Source organism: Tachysurus fulvidraco, chromosome 11 (assembly GCF_022655615.1).
Source record: "Tachysurus fulvidraco isolate hzauxx_2018 chromosome 11, HZAU_PFXX_2.0, whole genome shotgun sequence".
NCBI classification, from domain to species: Eukaryota; Metazoa; Chordata; class Actinopteri; order Siluriformes; family Bagridae; genus Tachysurus; species Tachysurus fulvidraco.
Window position 1 is genome coordinate 8916857 of NC_062528.1, and position 13725 is coordinate 8930581.

The 13725-nt window shown below is 37.4% G+C and overlaps 1 protein-coding gene across 4 annotated transcripts; it reads right to left on the minus strand.

The window, feature by feature from the left end:
• Positions 1–21: 21 nt before the first annotated feature.
• On the minus strand, positions 22–8834 carry nlrx1 (NLR family member X1). 4 transcript variants are annotated; one of them, XM_027174055.2, is made up of 9 exons: positions 8693–8834; positions 7048–7176; positions 6870–6939; positions 6667–6764; positions 5888–6510; positions 3960–5386; positions 2954–3040; positions 2461–2712; positions 22–1299 (listed from the first exon to the last, which is right to left on the minus strand). In XM_027174055.2, exons 2-9 carry the CDS (start codon positions 7154–7156, stop codon positions 963–965), a joined length of 3003 nt encoding a protein of 1000 aa, XP_027029856.2. In that variant the 5' UTR covers positions 7157–7176; positions 8693–8834; the 3' UTR covers positions 22–962. The 4 variants fall into 4 exon arrangements, with proteins under 4 accessions (XP_027029856.2, XP_027029857.2, XP_047676218.1 ...); XM_027174056.2 differs by lacking the exon at positions 8693–8834 and adding an exon at positions 7883–8048; XM_047820262.1 differs by lacking the exons at positions 2954–3040; positions 8693–8834 and adding an exon at positions 7883–8048.
• Between the last annotated feature and the right edge of the window lie 4891 nt (positions 8835–13725).

Consider the following 13725-nt stretch of genomic DNA (forward strand, 5'->3'; position numbering starts at 1 on the left):
CTGCAAAAAAAAGAGATCAGCTTGTATTTCTTAGACATTTTGCTTATTTATTTGTGTTGTTTGAAGGGATTCACATTATAAAATATCATATAATGCGTGAAATGTAGTTAAGGCACATGATTGGGTTTAACATTTTCCAACCCCATTTGATAAGGTGCATGTAAGTTGCCATTTTAGTATTTAAATGAAATTGTATTGCAAAATAAAAAAACTACTTTATCATTCCAAATGTCATTTCATTTCTTGATAAAATATACTTTTTTGTTCTACTGATGTAAAATGGAAGCACTGTTTGGTACACAGTTTGTTTCACTCTAACACATTTTAAAAAGAAACATTTTCATTTTGTTCATAAACAAAACCTCAAAAGTATTTAAGAAAAAGCTACATCATCACTACATGCAAAAGTAACAGTTTTCCCCACACATATTACACATGATCAGGTACCGGCAATTTTAATACGCTGTGTGGCCATAAGTATGTGGACACCTAAACACTAGACACATATGCAAGCTTTACTTTAAACTTTTGCTTTAAAGCTGGAAGCACATCATTTTAAAGGATGTTTTTGTTTGCTGTAACATTCCAATTTCCCTTCACTGACTCAACTAACAGAGCCCTGATCTCATCCACATGAACTGGACCCATTGGGAAAGACTGCACCTCAGATGTCCTCACCTGACATCACTGTCTGACCTTAATAATGCCCTTGTGGCTAAATGATCATAAATCCTCACAGTCACGCTCCAAAATATAGTGGAAACAATTCCAGGAAGAGTGGAGCTTATTATAACAGCAAAGATAGAACTAAATGTGCAATAGGTTCAAAGTAAATGTTCATCAAGGTGTAATTGGTCAGGTGTCCATATACTTTTAGCCATATCTGTGGCCACACGGGTATTGAAGTACCTATTTAAGAATTTCCAGTGGAGCCCCAAAGCATGAGTAATGAAGCAATTCCATCAGTTAGCATTGCTTCTTTTTTCCAGCATGCGCAGCATCTGCCTCACCACACGCTCCACTCTACGGAAGTGCAACTTCTTCCAAAAGCTTGAGTGCTGTTTATGGCCCCACTCTAGATCCTTCAGGAAGACCAGAAGTTGTTCACGTACACGTTCTCTTTCCCAGGATAATGAGTTCTTCCCTATGATGCTTAGAATGGGATGCCAATGCTCTGAGATGTCTGAGCCCTCGATCACTGAAGCCAGCACCTTAACCCGTCTTCCATCTTTTACCTGCGGAACGCCACGAACATGCAGCGACTGTTTTCCCACATCTGTCAGCTGGTTCAAGTACAGGCTGCCGAGATACCAATATCAGTATTAGTAATTAAAGAAATATGCAGTAGTACATATAAAAAATGCTACACATCCCTGTTAAAATTGCAGCATTGTGAAATGAAACAAGATAAATAACAACTGTGTAAACCCATTTAATTGAAGATGTGGCTGTGTTCATAATCAATTAATCACATTCAAACTCATGTTAAACAGTATCAAGCCATTATTTAAAAACTTGCCATTAATGAAATAGACTATGATTATCCCCAGGTAAAGTTCAAATGGTCTTAGATCCATCCTACTGCAAAAAGCCACGATCCACAAAGAGCCACCTTATCAGGATACGGGTACAAAAGAATGACCAAGTCATTAACGATACCAGGGAATACCTTACAGATCATCAGCAACAAATGGAGAAAATACGACAGAACACTGAACTATGGGCAAAAGAATGTCAGGCAAGTATTTGCTGCCCCCTACATGTGACAACAGTCATTCATAATATCATATCCATACACATGACTAAACAGAAGCCAAAACCAACATAAAATAACACAAAACCATGTAGTAAAATATGTTATGACCAAGGTTGAATCTTTTAGCCAGAATTCCACAAGAGCACCAAACCCAAAGTGAAACATGGTGATGGTAGCATCATGCTTCGGGGCTATGATTCTTCAGAGAGAACAGATGCTTTAGTTAAGGTGTAGGGGTTCATAAATAGCTCCATAGATCAGTCAATTTTGGCACAAAACCTTGTGAGGAGAGAAAATTAATCTTCCAATATGGCAACAATCCAAAGCATGCATTCAAACCAACAAAGAATTCACTGCACCAAAAAAAGATCTGATGAACTAAACAGGGCTGTGCTGTGCAGCAGAGAAATGTTTTTGCAAGAAAGACGGAGAAGATATTGCCAACTATTATTAAAGCTAATAAACATTTAGCCAAACGTACAAATCAAAAGGTGCTTCAACAAAGTATTTGTTTACGGGTGTGCACAGATCTTTTTATTATTATTAATTAAAAAAAATTTACTCTAGAGGTTGCAATGTCACATTAAAAGTGCAATGTCACATTAAATGTGTTTCATCCTTGTTTAATTGTTTACATCCCAAAAACCTTCCATTTTAACAGGGTGTGTAGACTTCAAAACAAAAAGGTAAAATCCTAAACTCACTGTAACGTGTGAATTGTAGGGTGCTCTCTGCAGGCATCAACCAGTTTAAGAGCTGCATCATCTCCAATGTTGTTATAGGAGACGTTCAGCTCCTGTAGCCGATCGTGTGAGGCCAGCTTTGCAGCTAACTCGGAAGCAGCACTATCTCCAAGACCAGTATGCACCAAAGACAGTATCTGTAAAGACTGGTTTCCAGACAGAGCCTCCAGAAGGTAGCTAGCTCCTCTGTCCAACAAGGAGTTATCACACAACCTGTAGCCAGAGTTTCATTAGATTAAAATTGACATTCAACAGTCTAGCTTATTATAGTAACTATGATCTTACATTTATAAAACAGCATTCTACTGTTTTATTACTCATGTACTTTGTTCTGAAACAACCAAGCAATCGTTTTCTCTTCACTACAAGAATTTTCCAAGAAGGCTGGTTACCCACCACTTAAAAATCCAAAACAACTATTGCAAACCAAAGTGCAAAGTGAAATCTGCCTTACTGTAATGACTTAATTTTACAGTTGGATTCGAGCAGCAGATCTCGCAGCAATATGCAAGATTCAGGATCCAGACTGTTAAACTGCAAACTGAACACAATATAAAAAGACACACGCATGCCGTTAGTTTACTTTCTCTGAGAGAAAACTGAAAACCAGTGCGGTCAGTATGCTAATGCACTGCATAACCGTTGGTTAACTAAATATTTTCAGATTATAAATAATAAAATGGCTAATATAGAAGGTTATTCATTAGCTGTCATTGAATTATACGATTATTACTTGTATTAAAAGGTCTTAAGTGTTTCTCTCAATCTACTGTATGTTAAAATACAATCAGATAGACAAATAACAATCATTGGTTATTTATAGCACTGGTTCTCAAACTGTTTGTATCCAGGGACCCCGTGAAGTATTAAATACATTTCACAGATACACACAAACAGATTTATTTCATAAACTACATGTAAAATATAATTTTGTTCACTTATTACAGCAACACTGTGCTTGTGAACCTTTCCCAACATAATACGTGATTTATTTATTTATTTATTTATTTCAAAATCAGGGTTGGATTGGACTGTAACCCACTGGTCCGTTGGGCAAGTAGTCAGGCATATAGGCTATTAAAAATAACATCTTAATAATAAAAAATGTGTTGTGATTTTCATCCCTGTAACTAACTAAGCTAACAATCACTAATGCCCTGGTTATGCTTCATTGACCCTCAGTGGTCCCTGGATTTTAATTTGAGAACCACTGATTTATAATTTTTGTGCAAGGACAAGCATTTATAAAGACAAATCACCACTAAACCCAATGCAATTGCAAAGCTGGTAGAAACAAACATATAGTCTCATTCATGAGATGAAATAATGTGTAATATATTGTAGAGGATTATGGACAATTTTATATTTCTCATCTAAGTATGTCAAAAACATTGTAATCAAAAATGTAATTATCCTCACATATAAAAACGTATCAACTTATTAAACAGAAAATCTCTCACTTGAGGCTTCTGGTGTTGTTAAAGGCAGGATATAGGAGGTGTAGCAACTCTGAAGTGACATGGCAGGAGGACAGGTTGAGCTCATTCAGCACAAAACCTGGAGGTAAACAGTTCAGCACCGAGCTCAACACAAAGCATTTCAGTGGAGTCATGCGCACATTAGACAGGTTGATACTCTTGACAGACTGCAACACTTCAGCCGTGAGCCGAGGGTTCTGGAGCTCATAGAGCAAAACCAGCAAATCCATCAACTCCTCAGGTGGCTGCTGTTTACGGCTCTCCTTGATCAGGTGCTTCTTCAGTGTCCGAGTGATCTGGGCCACCGTGGTGCTCTTAATGTCACATCCAAGTTGGTACAGTAGCCTTCTGTTCCCATAATGAAGGAGTCCTCCCATAAAGATCGGGTACAACTCAAAAGACCTTGAGTCATCTTTTTGCTCTGGCTGCGGGCCTTGAACTCCCAGCAAGCTTTGCTCTACCTGATCGAGAACATCTTCATTGTAACTGTCTTCTGAGCGGAACATTTCTGCAGCCATGGTGTTAGCAATGCGGCCCCGACTAAGGCTAGACAGCCGGTCAAAAAACTTTGGAAACAGTTTCACTATGTTGAAAAGGGCAAAGATCCTGAAGGGAATAAACTTGGAGAGAAGGGTCATTAGGGTAGTGATATCATCACCAACTGTACCAAGGGCAGATGACAATTCTAAAGTCACCTTCTCCAGGGCAGTTTTGTTCTCACCAAGAACAACATAAAGAGCAGCCAGATACTCCTGCATGGCTGGAACAGCGAAAACATAGCGCATCTCATCTGACCCAGCAAGATTTCCACCATGATCCGCACAAGGCACGAGGAAGAAGTCTAGCACGTCTGTACGGAACACTGCCAGTTGGTGTAGCTCTTCATCAGTTTTGGTCTTTCCACCAACCCACTGTTCAAGTTCAGTCTTTGAAAAGGATGTATGTTTACTGCTGATTCCATCAAAAGCCAGTTTCCCTACAGTGCGGACCACATAAAGCATTAATGAATTCTGGTGATCTTGGGAAGATTGTTCTCCTCCTGTTGTCAGCACCTCTCCTCCAAAATTAAGCCTCAGGAAGCTTGTGTAGATACCAGTAAGTGTGCGAATGGGTGCATTGGCATCAGTAAAGTGCAGGAAATGAAGAGTGGCACACATTAGCCAGCAGTAGGAAGGTAAAAAGCAGGCTGCTGCTAAATGGCTGTCTCGCTGCAGGTTAAGGTAAAGCATATCGATCAGAGCTTCTGTCTCTTTGCCTGGCTTTTCTGCACTTTGTTGTAGCAGTCTGCTTGTGAAGTAGGTTCTCTGGCGATCAGGATCATTAAAACCACAGATTTGAGCATAGCGGTGCACATATTTCTTTGGGATATGATCTACAGCAGACAGCCTGGTTGTGACCAAAATACTGGCCTGAAACATATCAAAGAGGGTAAATGGTGAGTGATTTTGGTGCAAGTTAGCTGAAGCATAGCAACTGTCCTCATTGGTTAAACAGACCTAGGCAAGTGCTCATATAATGCAAAGAAATTGAACTATTTTTATACTGTGCATTGCCAAGAATTTATCTGGTGCTTGTTTTTGCTGTTCCTAACAACTATTTGAGTATAATGTGATGCATAATTAATTAATGCAATATGATTTGGCTGGGGGTGGGGGGTAAGGTGGGGTTCAATTTTTCGAAAGATAGTTATTTTACAACAGGATTCAAATTCTTTATACATTCAGCAACAAAATCTGAATCCTGGTGCAGAAAAGGAAGCCTTTTGTATTTACATTATATACAGTCAAATAGGTTCATTTAGTATTTAAGCTAAATTTCTAGACACAAAAGGCTCTTTCCTGGTATTAGTTTTAATTAGCAATTTAAGGGTGCTAACAGTTAAGGTAAGGTGACCAGGAGTTTAGACCCACCTCAGGTAGGAGGTATTTCCTCAGCAGGTTCACCACAACACCTCCTGATGGAAGAGCCTCATTAGGATCATTGCATAATTCAGTACTGCCAATTCTAAAGTCTAACTTCATCTTCTCCATTCCATTAAAGATGAATAGGACCTCACTGGCCTGGTTATAATCTCCACTGAGAAACGGCGTCTTGCGAAGGTGTACATACTTTCTACCCACAAGGTCTCTTAGTGATGTGGATTTAGAGAGCTGTGCAAGATCTTCACAAGTGAAGGGCACCACCAGCTTGAACTGGGAAAGAGCTGATCCATCACACCAGTCCAAAACCAACTTGCGGACAACTGTACTCTTTCCAGTGCCAACAGCTCCGTAGAGCATTATGTTGAGACCATGTCCCTCCTGGATGCCATTTCGTGGGTCAAAAAGCTGCTCAGCTGCGATGGATCTTCTCATGGATTCACTGTCTTTGAAGGGATTCATCAAGAGTTCTTTGCCATCTCCTGGGGTTTTCTCAAGTATAAGTGGCTCTACATGCATGGTTTCAGGAGAAAAATAACCCCCAAACTGTTTCTCTTCTTGAGGCAAGTGACTGAACCACAGTTTTAACTTTTGCTTGTGGATCTCTAAAGAATCTGTAGATCACATTCAACACAGCACTGAGATAATAATCACATTTTTTAAATGACATTACATTTTTTTTTAAATGAATATGGATCCTAGTCCCAATACCCAAAAGCTGTTGTGCGTAGCTATAACTGATGACACGTTATGGCAAAAGTTAAGCTCACCTGTGTTTGGTGCGCTAGAAGAATATAACCTCACATTGTAATGACAGCATGATGAACTCATTAACTTTACATGTTCACTCCACCAAGTACTCATCCACCTGTTAGGAACAATTAAGGAAATAGACTAATACACTAGTGTGTAGATTTTTGTTTTGCATTTTACATGCTATAGCATGAAACTGCTTTATATCATGCCACATTACCTGGGAGGTAATAAGGATCCTGCTTTTCTGACACAATATAAGTGACTAGGTGTACAGGTAAACGCCACTTCTGGTAATAAAAGGAAAACAAATTACAAAAATATAGTATTTGTACAGTACTGAAAGGTAAATGAGTAAATTTAAAGAAAAATCAGATAAATGTGCTTTGAAAAATTACTTCTCTCTGGAACTGATGATTTATGTTTGTAGGGCAAATCCTTTCGTGCCCTGTAGGATCTCAAGATCTTTATGGTTCCTATTCCTGTCGATCTTCCAAATCGCCACATTCTGACATCCTGTAGGGCCCCTACAGCAATAATCATATTGTAATATGGTTATGTTTATTAACATCCATTGCTTAGAATGAATCTTCCAGCAGTCAACTATTAGACAGACAGACAGACAGACAGACAGACAGACAGACAGACAGATAGATAGATAGATAGATAGATAGATAGATAGATAGATAGATAGATGTATTCAAAAGCCTAGTTTAGAGCAGTTAATACAAAACAGCAAGTGGGGTTCTAGACATAATATATCCAATGATAGAGACTAAAGGCGTCTACCCAATGCTGTAAATGTAAATGTACACTGCTTTAGGTCTGAATACGGTAACATAACTCAAAAGGGATTTTTTTGGTAACTCACGAATATTAATGATTGCATATTTCTACCACAATTACACAAAAAGCTCCCTGAGATGGCAGCTTTTAGCTATTTATTAAAGAATGATTTGTGTGATTTGAGATATATAATGTACTGTATAACGTTTCTCCTCTCTATACACTGTTGAACCAGGAACTAGTTAGTTAGCCACTTAGCTGTTTGCTTTCAGCAGTAAAAACTGCTACATAGCTGATTTAAGATTCCACTAACGAATGATATATAAACAATGTTTTCTTTAACAGTGTAGGACAAGATTTCTCACTACACAAGAACCTTGTTTTTTAAATATGGGGGTGACTTTAGACAAGGACAATTAAGTAACATAGAAATGTTATTTTTCTTACCTACTGCTTTAATACTGATGCAATGCAGCTTCATGTTCTATACATTAAGGCTTAATCGATCGCCGTAAAATCCATAAATTGATGTACTGTAGCACTTCAGGGGTTCTATAAATTCTTCCTAGTATTATTTCCTACCCGAGCTTTCTGCGCATGCGCATCTAAAGACGCGTCATGTTATGCTCTTATCGTCCTACCCAAACAGAATATATATATATATATATATATATATATATATATATATATATATATATATATATATATATATATATATATATATACACACACACACACACACAAACATTTTATTTATTTATTTATTTATTTATTTTAATTTAATTATAAATTATCTTAAATAATTTTTCAATTACAATTATGATAAAACTAAAAAGATTAAAAAAAAAAGTTTAAATATAAATTATAGATGAAAAAATAAATAAACTGCCTGAGATAGGCACAGGCTCCCCGTGACCCGAGGTAGTTCGGATAAGCGGTAGAAAATGAGTGTGAGTGAGTGATTAAATAAATAAACTAATTAATTAATGAATTAATTAGCCTTTGGGGGGGGGGGGGGTGGCAAAACGCTTGCTTTTGTTAGTTGACAATATCCACTATTAATATGCTTGTCATAATCCAAAGAAGTAATGTTAGTTGTAAAGACCCTCTTATTATACACGTGTTCATGTTGCCACGTGAAACTTTTTTTAAACTATTTTTAAAAGGTGCCCTGCCACACGTATTTCATTACTTTTTTGGTAATGTCTGAATTTTACCATGAACTCTGTAACATGGTAAAAAAAACGCCTTGGTTACCTTGTTTCAAGCCATTCTAGTGTGGTATAGAAATCCTGTAGGAAGACTCAACTCGATTTGCGCCAGTTCTCATGAATATTCAAATGAGCTATGCTGCTTGGCTCCGATTGGCTAACCGCTAGGAGAGTATGAGAGTATGACTATTCATTCACCCAGCGCAATAAGTAACCTAGGCTAGATATGGGGTCAGAATTGTTTCGTTATTCTGAATAAATACACTATGATCCACAAATAAATATAAAGAGTTTCACAAATATTTTTACAAATTTCACAAAAAGAAATGAAATTCACAAATAAATAAAATGGGATTTGCAAATAAAAAAAATATTTATAAATTGTATTTATTTGCGAATTGCTTCCTGCTCATTTGTGAATCGCGTTCTGTGCATTTGTGAATCACGGCAAGCATTTGTGAATCACGTTCTGTGCATTTGTGGATTTGAAACATTTCTAACGTCAAGACGTGCACAAGAATCCACAAATAGGTGGACTCCGCCCACCGTCTACTCCAGCCAATCACGTTCTGATTTACTCGCTCTTCACACTACCCCTGGACCCATTGATGATGCTGAAATCGTTTCCAAAGAAAGCAGAATTGTATGGGGTCAGAATTGTTTCGTTATTCTGAATAAATACACTATGATCCACAAATAAATATAAAGAGTTTCACAAATATGTTTACAAATTTCACAAAAAGAAATGAAATTCACAAATAAATAAAATGGGATTTGCAAATAAAAAAATTATTTATAAATTGTATTTATTTGCGAATTGCTTCCTGCTCATTTGTGAATCGCGTTCTGTGCATTTGTGAATCACTGCACACATTTGTGAATCGCGTTCTGTGCATTTGTGGATTGTGTTCTGTGCATTTGTGGATTGTGTTCTGTGCATTTGTGGATTTGAAACATTTCTAACTTCAAGACGTGCACAAGAATCCACAAATAGGTGGACTCCGCCCACCGTCTACTCCAGCCAATCGGACAACGGTCTCGTGGCGCTGACCAATCGTGGCACGGTCTACCTCAAACCAATCACGTTCTGATTTACTCGCACTATCACAGTGTAATATGTACGGCAAAATACGATAAAAAAAAAACAAATAAAATACATTTGTCGCAGATTCGAGCCCAATCTGGTAACCCTGTATGGATTGTAGCCAGCACTAAGGGTTAGTTCAATTCTGTTTTCTTTGGAAACGATTTCAGCATCATCAATGGGTCCAGGGGTAGTGTGAAGAGCGAGTAAATCAGAACGTGATTGGCTGGAGTAGACGGTGGGCGGAGTCCACCTATTTGTGGATTCTTGTGCAAGTCTTGACGTTAGAAATGTTTCAAATCCACAAATGCACAGAACGTGATTCACAAATGAGCAGGAAGCAATTCGCAAATAAATACAACTGACCGGGGAGGTAACAGTTCGTTTTCAAATTCACGACACAACACAAACAGATATGGACCTAACACAAGTAAAAACGGTTAGGGTACCTTTAAAAAAAACTAAATACATTTGTCTTGTTTGTGTATAAACCTTATAAATACAGTTTAGTATTAGTATTAATATACAGTTAAGTTGGTTTTGTTTCTGCAGTTTCTATTGTGCTTAAAATCAGTTTTCTTTAATAAGGACTTTACCAGAGATTATACCATTTTAATCTGGTAGATTATGCCAGATTATACCATTTTAATCTGGCAAATTGTTTATGTACACTGGACTATTTATGTACAACCGCATGTTTATACTGAGTATTGCATTGCATACAACCAGTCTCTCTCTCTCTCTCTCTCTCTCTCTCTCTCTCTCTCTCTCTCTCTCTCTCTCTCTCTCTCTCTCTCTCTCTCTCACACACACACACACACACACACACACACACACACACACACACACGCACACACACACACACACACACACACACACACACACACACACACACTAAATAAATATATAAATAATAATAATAATAATAATAATAATAATAATAATAATAATAATAATAATAATATCTACCCATGCATCCATAGATTCCACTGTTTATTGTATTAATGCTTCAGAGACATAATGTTCTGTGAGCATAAGTAGTTGGGAGAGTATCTGGACCATAGCCAGACCTTATTTTATCAGAAATGAATGAAGTTCATCATTCCATAGGGTTAAAAAGTTTTTACCTCACAGCCCAAGGTGAGTTTGATCTCTGGTGTATAACAACAACAAAATTATGTCGATACAGCTCAAGAGCATGAATGTTGAGGTTTACAGGTGTTCCTAATAAAATGGAGGATAAATATATAAAGAATTGTGTGACTGCAACATTTTCAGAAAGGTTCACTTGTTGCAGTTCCCATTTCTGAACACTATATGCAATATAGTTTTGCTATGTTGTAAAGTTGCACGTTTTGAATGACTGCAGGAAATGTCACTATGAAATATCTAAAGAAAAAAAAAATATAGCGATTATTCTTTCTGCATGTGAGTAGCAGTAGAGATGTACAAAGGAATAGTAAAGACGTTTATGTAAAATAAACTTTTAGGTGATAGTAGGTGACAGTTAAGTACTACAATTATTTAATAAGCTCATTTAGTACCAAACTGCAAAACTATATAGACTATCTTAGGTTAAACTGACCTAAGTAGTAGTAATATAGATTCATACTTCTACAATAACATGCTATACAAGCAAAATTTACTAGGCTGAATCCAAGAATCAAGATAGAGACTTTTACGAGACTTAAGACCTAAGCACAGGAAGAGAATAATCCCAAACTATTCCCTGCTACACTGCCAGAGGGCACCCTCGCCCTTATTTTGAACCTCATAATTGTCATTTCCTGTTCCACAACTACCTTTGTTTTGCCCTACCCCTTTGTTTTGATGCTGCAGCTGGCTTTTGGACTTTGGCTTGATTTTTGGATATTGTATTTTGAATATATATTTGTTCAATGAGGAAACTTTGCTATTTACCCTTCCTGTATCTATCCTGTCATTTAATGCTATGAAAATGTATGTAAAGTAAAATTAGACATCTAGCATCTCCTATATAAATGTTTCTCTTTAAACAACCATATACAATGGGCATACATTTAATGGAAATCTTACTGCTATAGTATGAACCACTTCCCTTCTCCAGGGTCCCTGGTTTGATCCTGAAGCTTGGTTACAGTCTGTGCAGAGTTGTGCATTGTCTTCCTTTGTACATGGTTCATGCTTATGTCTGAACCTAGATTGACCTTTTTTTCTGTGGAGTAAGTTTCCTTAATCATGTTTGTTGTGTAGAAATTGTGACAGAGTCGGGTTAACCCCAAGATAAGCTTATTATAAATTTTTATATCCTCTTAGTCACATACACTGTATTTCACATTTCATGTGTTCTATGACCAGTCATTGCAGTACATTTCCTGTATATTTCCTGCACTGGTACACACTTTTTCTTCTCATCTTGCTGATGACTTGTCAGTTGTTGTTTTTGTATTTGGATAAATTTAACCTATATTTTCATAGAACTTTGTTATTACTCATCAATTATATGCACATAAATACACTATAAGGTCCAAATAATGTGGACACCTTACCATCAAACCCATATTTGGTTCTTTCTCAAACTGTTGCCAGAACTTTGGACACACACACACACACACACACACACACACACACACACACACACACACACACACACACACACACACACACACACACACACACACACACTCGATAAAAAAATTACTACAGTAAGTATAATAATAATAATAATAATATATATATATATATGAAAGAGAGAGAGAGAGAGAGAGAGAGAGAGAGAGAGAGAGAGAGAGAGAGAGAGAGAGAGAGAGAGAGCTGAACAGTTAATTAAAAGAACCTGAAACACGTCATTGCATAAGGCTGCTATAGTGGTAGAATATCAGTGGCATTTTCTGGAGGCAATTTTGAAAATATTTTTACTTAGTGCCAGCCCTTTGAATGTTCCACAAACCATGTCTCCCCTACATCCTTTATGGACAGAAGCTTTCATATCTGACCATATCTTCCAAGACTAGAAGACTCATGCAATGGCTTGTTTCAGGGTCTTTTACCTGTTTAGATATTTTGGGTAATTCACTTATACACTGAATTCTGTAGCTTTACTAAAAAACCTCATCAATACTAAAAAAAGTGCTAAAAATCCAACATGTTACCAGTGTTGTATAAAGTACTAGAAAGCAATACTAAAAGTACAAATATCGTACTAGAAAAAGACTTTGGTAGAAGAAAGTTGCCTTTTAGAATATTACTCAAATAAAAGTCTTAAAGTATCAGATATTTACTGTACTTAAGTATCAAAAGTCATTTTCTGATATTTAATGTACTTAAGTATTTGAAGTAAAAGTAAAAAGTATTCAGTAAAAAAAAAATCAGTGATTTTCGGTAGGCATAAGAGACACTTCATCCGGTAGGAAGAATCTTTCATTCCAATGTACAGAAACATTTCTTGCAAATACAGCCACGGGTGTATAACGTTATCTTCTTCACCCTGTTCACCACTATCGTCGGGGTGGTCGTCTACGACAGTGGTGGCCAACCCGCGGCTCCCGAGACGCATGCGGCTCTTTGCCCTGTTTCATGCGGCTCTTACGTTCATATCGAAGTTTCTATGTTTGTCTTTTTATTGTGCGTGTTCGCTTCACTTGAATTCAATACGGTATTTTCGTCAAGCGCGCACTGGGATGAAAATACCTCAAAGTTTCCCAGTAGGAGCAAAATCATTTGAGTAAACAATTTGTGTCAAGTGGACAATGGCAGGGACAATAAAAGGTGATGATCCTGTGTGTGCATGTGTATGATGTGGCTCTTTGCGGTAAAACAGTAAAAAATGTCTCTTGTCTCTGACTGGTTGGCCACCCCAGGTCTACAATAACGGGAGGTCCTCCAGCAGGTGCTTCCATGGCGGTTTCAGTTGTGCTTCGGTTTCAGTTGTGCTTCCGCCTCCTTTTGGCAACATTACGCTGAAATAGAGCGCGCGGAGCGTAATGCAATCTAGGAGCAGTGATTCGCCAAACCTC

Coding starts and splice junctions, on each gene's coding strand:
- nlrx1 (XM_027174056.2), bottom strand. CDS start 7,916: ATGAAGCTGCATTGCATCAGTATTAAAGCAGTAG. Junction 7,177..7,882: donor CATCAGTATTAAAGCAGTAG/GTAAGAAAAATA, acceptor TTATTGCTGTAG/GGGCCCTACAGGATGTCAGA. Junction 6,511..6,666: donor TTCTAGCGCACCAAACACAG/GTGAGCTTAACT, acceptor TGTGATCTACAG/ATTCTTTAGAGATCCACAAG.